Source organism: Microcebus murinus, chromosome 10 (genome assembly GCF_040939455.1).
Source record: "Microcebus murinus isolate Inina chromosome 10, M.murinus_Inina_mat1.0, whole genome shotgun sequence".
NCBI classification, from domain to species: Eukaryota; Metazoa; Chordata; class Mammalia; order Primates; family Cheirogaleidae; genus Microcebus; species Microcebus murinus.
In genome coordinates this window covers 15,458,132-15,473,710 of record NC_134113.1, presented here as the reverse complement: position 1 = coordinate 15,473,710, position 15,579 = coordinate 15,458,132, and the positions used below count along the sequence as shown (strand labels likewise).

General features: G+C 36.5%; 1 protein-coding gene across 8 annotated transcripts in view; it reads left to right on the top strand.

Moving 5' to 3' along the window:
- Positions 1-15,579, top strand: part of RIC8B (RIC8 guanine nucleotide exchange factor B) — a 109,724-nt gene that overhangs the window by 57,548 nt on the left and 36,597 nt on the right. For all 8 annotated transcript variants that reach the window (XR_001156052.3, XR_001156051.3, XR_012921386.1 and 5 more), the window contains exons 5-6: positions 7,680-7,908; positions 8,645-8,740. Coding sequence is in view for 4 of the 8 variants with exons in the window: in XM_012772773.3 (XP_012628227.1) it covers positions 7,680-7,908; positions 8,645-8,740 (325 nt within the window). In the remaining 4 variants the exon portion in view is untranslated. The remainder of the gene's footprint in view (positions 1-7,679; positions 7,909-8,644; positions 8,741-15,579) is intronic.

The following is a 15,579-nucleotide window of genomic DNA, read 5'->3' as shown; positions in this document are numbered from 1 at the left end:
CTTGGCCGACACAACTCTTGCTTAAGGTCATCAGTAGGCTATCACACCACAACATACAAGACTCTTTATAATGGCCCTCATTCCGTTCCATACACACATACATAGACCTTTCTGGTCTTATTACCTATTAAGGTTCCTCCTTCAGAGACCTTACTCTTTGCTTTAGATTTAGGGACCTGTTTTCAGTTCCCCACAGGTACCATAATCTCTCATTCTTCCATGTTTTTGCTGTTCCCTCCTATAGTAGCATATGTCTACTGTTCAAAAATTCTTTAATAGTTGCCATTTACAATGTGCCAGGCAAAGTGCTTTGCATACCTTTTTTTATTTAATAATTACATCAACCTGGTGAGTAAGTTTATTTCACTTTATTTTAGAGCTAGGACAGGCCCTCAGGAGATCATATAATTTTCCTGAAGCACACTTTAATAAGGCAGCCTGAATTCAAACCCAGTGCCTTACAAATTATGTTATTCTGCCTTCCCTTAGGAAAAGGAGTATATTTTGTTTCTTTTCGTATACCTGACACCTAGCACAGGGCATAGTGACTATTGTTGAATGAGTGAAGTGAGCTTGTCTTAAAGAATGAAAACATTCTAGACAGGAAAAAACATGCACAAATACATATGCATACATGCATATTCTCTCAGAAATGAGAATATGTCTATAGCACATTTAGAGAACAATGACCAGGTCACTATGGATTAAGAAGATATTTCACTGAGAGCAGCATTCCAGGAGTCTTTCCATCCATAAAGTTTTCTTGACACTTTCCCACCTGTTGCTGCTCTAGTCTTCTTGCCCTTTGCAGCAAAACTCCTTTAAGTGTTGACTATCTGATTCCTCTACTGTTCTCTTGAATCCAGTCCACTTAAGGCTTTAGCCTCACTAGTTCACTAGTATGACTATTGTTAAGGTCACTAATGATTTCCATTTGTTAAATCCAGTGGACATTTCTCAATTACCACCTTATTTGATTTTTCAGCATCATTTGACATAGCATCATTTTTGGAACACCACACTGTCTTGATTTTTCTTTCACCTCACTAGTTCTTCCTATGCTTCCTCAGCTTCTGAATTCTGGATGATAAAGAGTGCTCCATGTTCAGCCTTCGTAGTCTTTCAATCCCTATTCCTTTTTCCCCCTCTTTTTAAAAACAAAAATGTTATTTTTCAAAAGAAAAGAGCCAAACACTGTCAGCCAAACACTGCCAACCAGTCAATCCATACTCCTTTACTGATCTCATCCAGTTTTTTCTTTTTAAACACCATCTTCATGCCGATGACTTCTCAGTTTTTATCTCTAATCCAGATGTTCCTTCCTGAACTCCAGACTCATATAGCTAATTTCCTATTAACATCTCCACTGGGAGGTCTAGTAGACATCCCAAACTTAACATATCCAAAATTAAACTCTTAACCTTCCCCTAAAAGCTGCTTCTCCTACAGAATTCCCATTTCAATTTATGGCAACTCCAGCATTGCAGATACTAAAGGCTAGACCTTTGGATCCTCTCACACTCCACACCAGCCTGTCAGAATCTTCCAAATGTATCTAGTGAAACACTTCAGCCTGTTCACTCACCTGAATTATCGCAGCAATATCCAAACTGTTCTCCTTTACAAACTTTGATATCCTACTGACTGTTCTCAATGCAGTGGCTACAGTGACCCTTTTAACTAAGTTTGAGTATATCACTATGCAGAATCCTACAATGGATGGTTCCCCATTTCCACTTAGCATAAAAACTAAAGTTATAATAGCCTACCAGACCAATCTGCCCCACCCCCATTATCTGTCTGATTTCATATCCTACTCCTCTTGTGTATGGTGGTCAGCCACACTAACTTTTTTGCTGTCCTTCAAACATGCCACTGCTCCTGCCCTAGAGCATTTGTTCTTCTTTTTGCTGAAATGCTCTTTCCTCAGGTATTCACATCATTTACTCCCTAATCCCTTTAAGTCATTGTTTAAAAGGCTTATCTCAATAAGGCCTGCCCTAACCATCCTATTTAAAATTATAACCCATACGTCCTGTCTTACCTTCCTGGGTTTTTCCTCCCAGAACACTTACCAGCATATTATTATTATTATTATTTACTTTTTATTGACTATTCTCCCCATGCTAGAAAATAAGTTCCCTGAGGGCAGAGATTTTCTCTGTTTTATTTACAATACTTGCCTGAAACAGTGCCTGGCACAAGTAATTAATAAATAATTACTGGGTTGAATTAGATAAAATTAAACTTCAGTATTTATTTATATCTGAAAATCTTTTGGAGATCTTTTTTTTCATTACCTGAGTCATTTCAGATAGTTTCAGGTTTAATATTATTCTCTTTTTGATATCATAATAATATAAATCTGCTGATAGATTAATATTCTAGCACCATTAGGAATGATTGATCTACAAAAAGCTGTACATAGTTAATCTATGCAACTTGATGAATTTGGAATTTTAAGTATACACCTGTGAGACATCACCATAATCAAGGCTGTGAACTTTTCCATTACCTCAAAAAATCTCCTTCCATCCCTTCCTCCCTCGCTCCCTCCCCTTCCTTCCTCCCTTGCTTCCTTTCTTTCAGGGTGGGAGGGGGACCACAGAAGACCTTGAATAGCCAAAGCAATTTTGAGCAAGAAGAACAAAGCTAGAAGTATCATACCGCCTGGTTTCATAATATACTAGAAAGCTCTAATAATCAAAACAGCATGGTACTAGCATAAAAACAGATATATAGACCAATGGGACAGAATAGAGAGCCCAGAAATAAGCCCATGTATATACACTCAACTAGTCTTCAATAAGGGTGCCAAGAATACACAAGGGGGAAAGAATAGTCTCTGAAGTAAATGGTGTTGGGAAACTGGATTTCCACATGTAAAAGAATGAAATTGAACCCTTATCTCATGTCATATATAAAAATCAACTCAAAATGGATTAAAGACTTGAATGTAAAACCTGAAACAATAGAACTTTTAGAAGAAAACTCAGAAAAAGCTTATAGATGTTAGTCCTGGCACTGATTTCTTAGGTATGATGCCAAAAGCACAAGCAACAAAAACAAAAGTAGACAAGTGGGATTACATCAAACTAAAAAACTTCTGCACAGCAAAGGAGACAGTCAATAAAATGAAAAGGTAACCCATGGAATGGGAGAAAATACTTGCAAACCACATATCTGGTAAGGAATTAATATCCAAAATGTGTAAGGAACTCTTAATAGAGTTAATAGAGTAAAAAAAATAATAATAATTTAACTGATTAAAAAATGGGCAAAGGACCTAAATAGACATTTCTCCAGTGAAGACATACAGGTAGACAAAAGGTGTATACAAAGGTATTCAAATTCACTAATCATTAGAGAAATATAAATCAAAGCCACAATAAAATGTCACTTCAAGCCGGGCACAGTGGCTCACATCTATAATCCTAGCACTCTGGGAGGCCAAAGTGGGAGGATCACTTGAGGTCAGGAGTTCGAGACCAGCCTGAGGAAGAGTGAAACCCCTGTCTCTACCAAAAATAGAAAAAATTAGCTGGGCATGGTGGTGCAGGCCTGTAGTCCCACCTACTCAGGAGTCTGAGGCAGGAGGATCACTTCGGCCCAGAAGTTTGAGGTTGCTCTGAGCTAGGCTGATGCCATGGCACTCTAGCCCAGGTGATAGAACAAGACTCTGTCTCAAAAAAACAAAAGATATCACTTTACACATGTTAGAATGGCTGTTATTAAAAAAACATAAGAGTTGGTAAGGATGTGGAGAAAGGGAACCTTTGTATACTGCTGATGGGAATGTAAATTAATTCACCCTTTATGGAAAACAGTAGGGAGCGTTCTTTAAAATAAAAAATAGAATTACCATTTGATCCTGCAGTCCTACTTCTGGATATATATATCCAAAAGAAATAAAATCACTATCTTGAAGAGATATCTGCACTCCCATATTCATTACAGCACTATTCATAATAGCCAAGATATAGAAGCCACCTAAATGTCAGTGATTGAATGGATAAAGAAAATATGGTACATACACAGACACACAGAATGGAATACTATTCATCCTTTAAAAAGAAGGAAATCCTGCCACTTGGATTTTGTTACAGCATGGATGGATCTGAAAGACATTATGATAAGTAAAATAGACACAGAGAGATACCATGTTTCCCCAAAAATAAGACAGGGTCTTATATTTATTTTTCCTCAAGAAGACACCCTAGGGCTTATTTTCAGGGGACATGTTATTTTTTTTAAGTACAACAATCTACATTTATTCAAATATAGTTAAGTCGTCGTCTTCTGGAACATCACCATAACTCTCCAAACCCCAATTCCATCCTGAATTTCATGCGACTCTATTTCCTTTAAAACCATTGGCCCCAATCTCTCCTGCCGAGCAATAGAGCTCTCTTGGGGCATACGAGAAGGGCTGCTCGTAGTCTTTACCACTCAAAGACGAAATGGATGGGTTGTGCAGATACGCTGCATAGCCACGCCCATCACTAGGTCTTATTTTCCGGGTAGGGCTTATATTGTGCAAATGCTTAGAAATCCTGCTAGGGCTTATTTTATGGGTAGGTCTTATTTTCAGGGAAACACGGTAAAATAGTGCATGATCCCACTTTTATGAGGAATCTTTTTTCTTTCTCTCTCTTTTTTTTTTATTAATGGGATTTCACTCTTTTGCCCAAGCTGGGGTGCAGTGGCACAATTATAGCTCACTGTAGTCTCAAACTCCTAGGCTAAAGTGGTCCTCCTGCCTCAGCCTCCTGAGTAGCTAGGACTACAGGCACACACCACTATGCCCAGCTAATTTTTTTATTTTTTGTAGAGATAGGGTTTCACTATGTTGCCCAGGGTGGTCTCTACCTCCTGGTCTTAAGCAATCCTCTTTGGCCTCTTGAAGTGCTAGGATTACAGGCATGAGCCACCATGCCTGGCCATTAAGAATGTAAAATATTGAATCCCATAGAACCAGATAGTAGAAGAGTAATTATCTGGAGCTAGAGGGAGGGGCAATTGGGGAGGTGTTAGTCAAAGGATACAAGATCAACATAGAGCCCTACAGTTAGCAATACTATATTGTATACTTAAAATTTGCTAAGGGGATAGAATTTATATTAAGTGCTCTTAGGACAAAATAAAATATATTTTAAAAAATATACAGCCTCCTGAGTAGCTAGGACTACAGGCAGAAGGAAAATCTTTTAGAGATTAAGGTTCATTTAAATAGACTTTCTAGCCTTGAAAAAAGATACGTGAGCTCCAAAAATAAAGAAGACACATTTGACTAGGAAGATTTGTTAATGGCTATAGATCTACATATGCCATGTAGATGCTTGTCAGTGTCATTTGATACTAAATTATGTTTAGTCCAGCAGTTGATAGAGGACTATATTTAAGATTGCCTTCCCTCTCATACAGCTAACAAGGCTTTAATCAGGGCATTAAAGGAGTTCTAAGTAGGCCTTCCTTTTGAATCTTCATATCAGGAGGGGGCTGGGAGCATGAGTGGGAGGATGTCATGTCCCAGTGATTAATGATCTCTAGGAAGCTGAAAAGGGGAGAGTAATATACACAGTATTTCTACCCCCTGGAGTAGGAATGCAAACACCATTGTGCAGATCTGTGCATAGTCACTGACTTCCTGGTAGCTGGAGAATTTCATACACTCTTCAACCACAAATAAAACTGTCAGAGAAGTGACAGAGCTCAAAAAGCTGGCCTTCCTTACTTAAAAAGAATAGTTCAAACACAGTGAGCCAGAAAATTAATTTTGTAGTTGTTTGGAAGCCCAGTTGTTTAATAAGAAATGAGAAAATGGGAACTTTTCTTGAAAAGCCTAAAACCTCCAAATATTTGTTAAATCAAACTCTGCATTTAGTTTCTTAAATTTACTGAATTCCTGGAAACTGAAGGGGAAACATTCCTTTGTAATGAAATGACCAATCTTACACTTTTCAGTCTTGTCTCTGTGGTAGATTCAGAGAATCATACTATTGATGGACTTCTGAACCTATTGTCTTATGTTTAGGAAAAAATTCTAACATTTTAGAATGGCTTATACAGTTTTAGAAAGTAATTCTCTTTTTTTCTCCTCTTTTATCCCTAATGAAACTATGGTATTTAACAATTTCCAAATGGGTAAGTCAGAAGCGAAACATTTTGAACTACAGATAAGAAGCTATAGATGTTTGCAAAAATTTTAAACAGAAAATTTGTCAGAAAAGCATTGTATTTCAGCCACTTTTGAGAGTTGGTTTAACAGTAGTTACCTTGTTTTAGTGAAGACAACCAAATAACTTTTATTTTACTAGGAACTATTTATTCATAAAACTTGTTATTATTTGCTCTTGGTACATATTTTTTTGATGCCCTATATATTACCACTCATTATTCTTCATTGTCTAACTTTTAAATTGATTCTTACCAATTTTTATTTTTCAATAATATAAAAAGAAAGACAGGAAATATTCATTCTTCGGCAAATGGAGCCACACTTCAGGGTAAAGGAGAGAAAAATCTTTGTATTTTATTTTTTGTTTTTCTGTTTCTTTTGCTTTGTTTTTTAGGGTGTCACTATAATCTAAATTAAAAGGAATTACTGTGGCCTAAATTAAGATAGCATTAGATGGATTAAGCCCTGAATTTGGTTTCCAAGTGGTTAGACTTTTAAATTGCATTTGCAAGAGTTTATTTTTAGTTAGGATGTGGTTATTTTTAGATTTGCTTCTCTGTCACTAGGAAATGTAATGCCTGTCTTTCCATTGTTGTTTATCAGGAAGTTCTGAGGCACAAGCGTATGAGATCCAGTTAGCATAGAACACTACCTCTTCTTTTAGATGCAAGAATATGAAATAATGCATGGAGGAAAATATTTTCATTGAGAACATGTCTAATTTTTAAATTGTTAGTGTCATTTTAATCTTTTGTACATTGAACAACAGAACAAGGTTTTTAGGGAATGCCAAAAATACAAGGTTTGGGTTCCCCCTACTGGTGTGCATCCCAGGCTTATGTGTTCATTAATATATAGTAGAAAGGCCTAAGAGATAGAGATTAGAAATAGCTATGTTGACTTCATTTTAAAAGATTTAATGAGAGAGAGAGAGAGAGAGAGAGGCTCCATTTCCCTTTTCCTGCAAATGTCTTACAAAAAATGGGATGATTCAAAATTATATTTTCTACATCTAGAAAAAGTAAAACTTAATCCTACAATATTTGGTTTTTAATGTTGTTGCCTCTGTGATAAGCTGCTTATATGCAGTGCTTCTCAAATGCTTTATGTTGTAATCTAAGGAATAATAAAACACCAGTGGATCCACAAAAGGATTTAAGACCCCAAGGGAAAAAATGCAAAGCTAACGTTGTTGACATAATAAAATTAAAGAGCTAGCATTAAAGCTTATTAATTCCTATTTTAGCATTTCAGAAAGTGACATGACATCATGTGATTATGTCTGTCCATTTAACATCTGTTTTTTATAATTTGTCATATGTGTTACTTGAAGCAATTCTTTATTGTCTCTTAGGAAGTACCAAGTAATATTAATGGCTCATTTTGAAAAAGAAAAATTTTAATTGACTCCTAAAAGTCACTTCTGAACTTCTTATTATGTTTGCATTTTAAAGTACTATTCAATCAAATTAAAATATTGTATCTTTAAATTGCTTTTCAGCAATGCAGTCAACCTTTTAAGCAATGTTCCAGTCTCTTGTTTGGATGTTCTAATTTGTCCATTAACCCATGAAGAAACAGCCCAAGAGGCGACGACTCTAGATGAACTGCCCAGTGATAAAACAGCTGAAAAAGAAACAGTTTTGAAAAACAATACCATGGTATACAATGGTATGAATATGGAGGCCATTCAAGTTTTACTCAATTTTATGGAGAAGAGAATAGACAAGGTAAGGCTGATAAAATGGTAGGCTTGGGAAGATGCTTTCAAAGAATGTAAATGTGCCATATATACAATGACACACCACTGAGCATGATTTTTAAATCTAAGCCTTTTTTTACAGCTGACATGTTGCATAATTATACTTTGGGAAGCATTTTATTATAATATATGATAAATTACTAAAACCTGGTGAATTAATTGTTTAATGCTGAAAATTGTGTCCATGCAACACCAAAATTGTGACTAGTGCCTGATAGTAAAGGGAAAATTAATTACTGTTCGATGTAGGTATTTTGAAGTCCTAGAAGTAAAAATTATCTCCCCCAAAACTTGATACTTTTCATAATACCTAAAAAACATCTCCCCCCAAAAAGTATTTTCAATTTTCCATTTGTTGTAAGCTGTTTATTTTCTCTGGTCTGTCAGCCACTTTGTCAGGTAACTATATTAAAGGTAGTATACATGGCTCACCAAATCTTTGCCTCATTTAAGCCCATTGGCTAAGTCAGTGGGAATCTTAGCAAATGTAGAAAAGTCCCAAGAAAGACAAAAATAAGCATCAATAAGCGTGAAGATAACTGATAAAATGGAAATATTGGTGGGGAAATAATTTTTAAAATACTCTATAAGCTTTGGTAACATACCTCATCCTCTGAAAAAAGGTATTAATATGCTCAGTTATGTGGAGGAAAGTAATACTTTTAGAAATTAAACTAATGTATCACGCATGGTTTTCTTTACAGGGAAGCAGCTATAGAGAGGGTCTAACACCAGTTCTCAGCTTATTAACAGAATGTTCCCGAGCCCATCGAAACATCAGAAAATTTCTCAAAGATCAGGTAACTGTTTATGCATATTATATCTCAGAGCTAATCTTATGTGTGTTTTTTAATTCTAATAACAGAATTAATGGATTGAATTTTCTCATAATCGTTTTCTTTTAGAAAATCAGAAACTCAGAAAAGTTAAGTTTTAATCTTTGAAATTTTCCTAACCAAGAAATAAATCAATGTGTATTTTTTGAGTCATTCATTCCTTTATTCAACAAATGTTTATTGAGATCTACTATGTGCTGTGTTCTGAACATTGAACCACAGATAAAGTCTTTGCCCTTATGGAGTTTACCTTATAGAGGGGAGACAAAAATAAACAAAAATATAATGACAGGTAGTGATAAGTGTTCTAAAGAAAGAAAAAGAGGACAGAAAGGAGAGATTTAAAGGGGATAAGGGAGGGCCTCTCTGAGGAGATGATGTTTGAACAGGAAGCTAGAGAAGTAAGAAGAGTATCTCTGAGAATATCTGGAAGAAGAATATATCAGAGAGGACAAGTTCAAAATCCCTAAAATGAAAAGATGCTTTGGTGGGCTTAAGAAAAAGCAAGAAGCCTTTATCAAAAAGTTCCAAAACAATAAATGTTGGCATGGATGCAGAGAGATAGAAACACTCATACACTGCTGCAGGGACTGCAAACTAGTACAACCTCTGTGGAAAGCAATATGGAGATACCTCAAAGAGTTACAAGTAGAACTACCATTTGATCCAGTAATCCCATTACTGGGCATGTACCCAAAGGAAAAAAAGACATTCTATAAAAAAGACATCTGCACTTGAATGTTTATAGCAGCACAATTCACAGTCGCAAAGATGTGGAAACAACCCAAGTGCCCATCAATACATGAATGGATTAACAAAATGTGGTATATGTATGCCATGGAGTTCTACTTAGCCACAAAAAACAATGGTGATCTAGCACCTCTTGGTTTATCCTAGATAGAACTGGAGCCCATTCTACTAAGTGAAGTATCACAGTTATGGAAAAACAAGCACCACGTGTACTCACCATCAAATTAGTATTAATTTATCAACACTTATGTGCACATGTAGTAGTAATATTTGTCGGGTGGCAGGGGAGGTGGGGATGGGTATATTCACACCTAATGGATATGGTGCATACTGTCTGGGGGATGGACATGCCTGTAGCTCTGACTTGGGCGGGGCAAAGGCAATATATGTAACATAAATATTTGTACCCCTGTAATATTCTAAAATATATATATATACATATATATATAAAAGAAAAAACAAGAAGGCCATTATGACGAAGCAACAGTACATAAGGGGGACAGCAGTAGATGAACTAAGAGAGGTAACAAGAGCCAGATACATGAGGTTATAAAGGACTTTTGATTCTCTCCTAAGTAAGATGAGAAAACATGGGAGAGTTTTCAAAGGGAAGTGATGTGACCTCATTTATGTTTAAAGATACTCTGGCTAATATTTGTAGGATAGACTATAATGGACCAAAAGTGGATGTGAGGAAACTAGCCCAGAAGAGAAATGATGATGAAGGCTTGAAGGAGGATGATAGTGGGTAAAGTTGATACTTTGGGATATGTTTTAAAAATAGAGCTCACAGAACTTGCTGATAGTTTGGGACATGGATTGAGAAAGAAAGAAAAAATAAGATGTTTTTTAAACTTTTAGATTATATCTTAAACTCGAAGACTTTGACAATAATGGTAACTGAAAGTGACCTCTGGAATCCCAATTTCAAGCACCTTCTCTTAGTACCCTCAATCCAACATTCTTTCATCTTCATGAAGATTGCTAGTCTATCATTTTTTTCACTATTCTTTTCACTGTCTTGTCTTCTCTCCTTACCTGGGCTGGATTCCACCTGTGATTCATTATTATAATTGCATCTTTAGTACCTCATGCTCTCCCTCAGTCATACTCACGTGGCAAAACCCCACAAACTTGTTAAATCCAGCCTTTTGCCTATGCTGGGCCTCCACTGGGCACTAGAACATGGTAAAAGAAATTAACACAACCATATTGACTAGTTTACTTTAAATTTAAGTAAACTTTAAATTTAAATTTAAGTAAACTTTACATTTAAACCACCAACCCCAAGTGGTTCCCTAGTACACTCCAAGATGACCATTGTATAACTCCTTTTTCTTCAGACTTCCAGTGCTTACTCCCCTCTTCTTACTCCTATTTGTTGACCTTGTTTTCTATTTCATCAAGAAATCAAGAAAAAACTTTCTATTTTTCCACCACAGCATCTACCGTCTGCATCTGTACTGCCATATCCTTTGTGTCCCCCTCTATCACATGGATGAATTATCCTACTTCTGTCTATGGCCAGCCTTTGTCCTAGATCCCTTTTCCTCTCACCTTTTCATGAACTTTGCCCGGCTTTATTTCCCCTCTCTTCTAATGTTAATCACTTTTATTATTTTTTATTGACACATAATATTTTTACATATCTATGGGGTACATATGAGTATTTGTTACTAATCATCTTTTTTAATGTACTGGATCATTTCTGTCAGCACCTAAACACATCTTCCATCTTAAATAAAACTTTCCCTTAATCCCATTTCTCAAGCTGCCTTCTATTTCTCTGCTCCTCTTCATGCAGTGTTCCTCAGAAGAATTTTCTATTCTCTATACTCTATTTACTTTTAAAACATTTTTTTAAAGAGACAGGGTCTCACTCTGTCACCCAAGCTGTAATGCAGTGGCACAATCACAGCTTCCTACAGCCTTGAATGCCAGGTCATAAGTGATTCTCCCACCTCAGCCTCCTAAATAGCTGGGACTACAAGCACTCACCATCATGCTCAGCTAATTTTCTTTATATTTTGTAAAGACAAGATCTTACAATGTTGCCAGACTAGTCTTGAACTCCTGGCCTCAAGCAATCCTCCCACCTTGGCCTCCCAAACTGCTGGGATTACAAGTGTGAGCCACTGTGCCTGGCCCTTTCTCATCTTGGACTCTCTTTTGAACCCCTTATAATTAGGTATTCATGCTTTTCCCCCTACTGCAAAGGTGTTTGCCAAAGTTACCAACTCTGTATTGTCAAAGCTAATCGTTCTCACATCTCCTTTTTTTAATTCTTCCAACAGCATTTGATGTAAGTATTCCCTACTCCTTGAAATACTTTCTTCTCTTGGTTTCTAGGACACAGTAGAGAACTTTTGCTTGGTTGATTTTCTTTCTCTTCTGAACCATAAATATTTGAGTGCCCCAAGGCATTGTTGGTCTCCATCTCCACTCCCTGGTGATCTCATTCAGGAGTTGTAGTTTTGAAAAACCATCTATATTCTGATGACTCTCAAGTTTATATCTCCAGGCCTGGCCTGTCACCTAAGCACCTGAATTAAAAAATGAACTGCCTACTCATCTCTTTCCCTTGGATATGTAGTAGGTATCTTACGTTTAACATACCTCAAACTAATATCTTGATTTCCATCTCCGTAACCTATTTCTTTCTGTTTTTTCCACGTTTCAGCACATTGATACCACCATTCACCCCGTTGTTCATTTATCACCATATAGAATTTCCCCAAATAAATTAACCAAGTTCATTTTTCCCCTTTATATTTATGATCAAGATTTAGTAAGTACCTTACTATGTATAGAATATACCAGTAGTGCTAATACAGAGGGATTATAAAGTAGGGACTCTCTGAAGAATTTACATCCATTGAAAGAAAAGAGAGATATCATAAAAGCATGAATAATCATTTAAGCAAGATTAATTAATTAAGGTCATTTTCACATTTGATTATTTTAAGACATTCTCCCTTGACTAGGAGGACTTGGTAAAGAATAATAAGTGAACATACTTTGTAATATAGGGGATCCAGATTCAACTAAACTGTTTAGATTTTGTTGTCTCTAACTAGGACAGCTAAAAAACCTACTTGTTAAACAGCTTCTTTATATTAGGGCCTTGGGCCACATATTGTGTAGATACAAAAGATTATGATACCCATTCTCTGTCTTCAAGAAACACTACAGTATAGGTAAAGAGAAGAAACATGACAGGTAAAAAGATAACTAAAGATACAAGACATAATACAGAAATCAACTTTTCTTCTGAGGTGGATGCGCTGTAGACTGTGATGATCAAGAAAGGCAGAACAGTAAAGTAACAGATGACTAACTTTCATAATAGTGTAAAGGGAACCATGATTATTTGATTATTGTGCTCTAGAGTGAATTGGTCTTAAGTATTCTGTATTTGAGCAGGTAGAAAAGAAAACAGATGGTAGAAATTACTGACCGAGGTTGTATTAGTCTGGAGAGGCTTATAGAAGCAATGAGTATTTGGTGCATTTGAAAGAAAAACTGGATAATTTTTATTAAAGAAATTTGTTTGAGGTCGTCTTTGGGAGAATCTACATATGCAGTTTGTCAGGGAATAATATATAACACCAAAATTTGATTAAAAACATATTTTAAAGAACCAGAAACATAGCTAACAAAATTTTTACCTGATAACCTTTGTTAATAGTTTCTATAATCTGGGCACTATAGACAAATAATACATGAAATTAGTTGTTACATGTCTCATTCTAGAAATGGAAAATAAACTCAGTATAGTTGGCTCAAATAATAAAGTTTTATTGTGCAATTGCTTTGTGCCTAGCATTGTGCTCTACCCAGCCAGAGATACTGAAATGTGGATTCTGTAAACACTTTGGGTTTTATCTATAGCTGTATCTCCAGTGCCTCCAATACCTCCTGTTACATGGTTGGTACTCAATACAGACAGAGAGTCAGGGAAGGAAGGAAGTCAGTTGAATGAATTAAATAATACATACATAAAGGGTCTGGCATATAATAGGTACACAATAAATTATTATTTAACTTTGTATCCTTGTTTCCTGGCATAGTACCTAGCTTATAGAAGGCACTTAATAAAAGTTACTTGAATTAATTCACTTTTCCTTCAATCAATGAATATTTAGTGAACACCTATAATATGCCAGGCACTGAGAAACAGCAGTAAACAAAACAAAGAAATTCCTGCCCCAGTGAAACTAACTTTTGTAGAAGGAGGCAGACAGTAAACTTAAATATATACTGTGTCAGGTGGTGATAAGGACTATGAGGAAGATTATAGCAGAGTAAGGAGATGTGGGCGTGGTAAAAAAGAGAATGCTAAAGGATAGTGATATAGGGCACTTAGGTAATGTCTCCTATAAGTGACATTTGAATAGAGACTGAAGGAAGTAAGGGAGAGAGCCATGCAGGTTTTTAGAAAAAACGTTTCTAGGTAGAGAAAAAAGCAAATGCAGAAGACCTGAGGCAGGAAACTGCTTGGCATGTTTAGGGAATTCCGTGGAGGTCTGTGTGGCTGGAACAGCATAAGCAAAGAAAATAGTAGAAATGAAGTCAGAGAAGTAGCAGAAAGCCAGATTATGCGGAATCCTGTAAGGCATCAGTCCCCAACGTTTTTAGTACCAGGGATGGTTTCATGGAAGATAATTTTTCAACGGACGGGGTGGGGGGTGGGAGGGTGCAGCTTGGTTTCAGGATGATGATTCACTAGGTTGATGAATTACATGTGTTGCAAACCTCTCTTCTAATGATAATCTGTATTTGCAGCCACTCCCCAGTGCTAACATCAGCACCTCAGCTCCACCTTAGATCATTAGGCATTAGATTGTCATAAGGAGCCCAAACCTAGATCCCTGATATGCACAGTTTACAGTAGGATTCCTGCTCCAGCTAGCATTAGATGAGAATCTAATGCCAGCTGATCTGACAGAAGGCAGAGCTCAAGTGGTGATGTGAACTATGCGGAGCAGCCATAAACACAGATGAAGCTTTGCTGGCCATTTACCTCCTGCTGTGCAGCCCTGTTCCTAACGGGCCACAGACTGATACTGGTCCATGGCCTGGGGGTTGGGCACAGCAGCTGTAAGGGAGTTGTTGTAAGGACCTTGCCTTTTACTCTGAGTGAGATAAGAAGCCATGGGAACTAGAGGATTTTAAGGACAGGAGTGACAGGATCTGACTTTCAAAGGACCATCCTAGCTGCTATGTAGAGAGTAAATCATAGAGTGACCAGAATGGAAGCAGGGACCACTTAAGAGGCTGTAGTATTAGTTCAGATAAGAAATATTGGTAGCTTGGACTTAGTAATACTGTAGGAGGTATAAGAAGTGGTTGGATCATGGGCATATTATAAAGATAAAGCTGACATAATTTGCTGATAGATGGATGTGGGGTAGGAAAGAAAGGAGTCAAGGATATTTCCAAGGTTTTTGCACTAAAGTAGTTGGAAGAATGGATTTGCCATTTAATGAGATAGAAAAGTGCAGGAATAGCAGGTTTAGGGGGAACATTAAGAGTCCTGTTTAAGACGTGCTAAATTTGAGAGGTCTATAAAAGTTTGGAGGTCAGAAGCATAAAATAGAATAGCATTTACCAGGGGCTGAAGGGAGGATGGGGAGTTACTATTCAATGGGTATAAAATTTCAGTTATATAAAATGACTGAGTTCTAGAGATCTGCCATACAACCTTGTACCTATAGGTAACAATAGTACTGTATACATACAAATTTAAGAGGATTTAAAAAATGAATCATGGGTCCCACTAAGACTTACTGAATCAGAATCTGCATTTGGACAAGATGCTCAGGTATTTGGAATGTGCATTGCAGCCTGAGAAGCACTAGCCTGAGGATTAGCAGGATGGCTTCATGACATTTTAATTTGCTCTGTAATCAGTCTGTAAGTAAGGTGGTGGCAGCATATTTAATATTGTATTATGTTGAATATTCTCTAGATAAATGCATCATAGGTAATAATTATAATCTAAAAAAAAGAAAGTGAGTACATTTTAATATAATTTCTGGCCTTATTTTAAG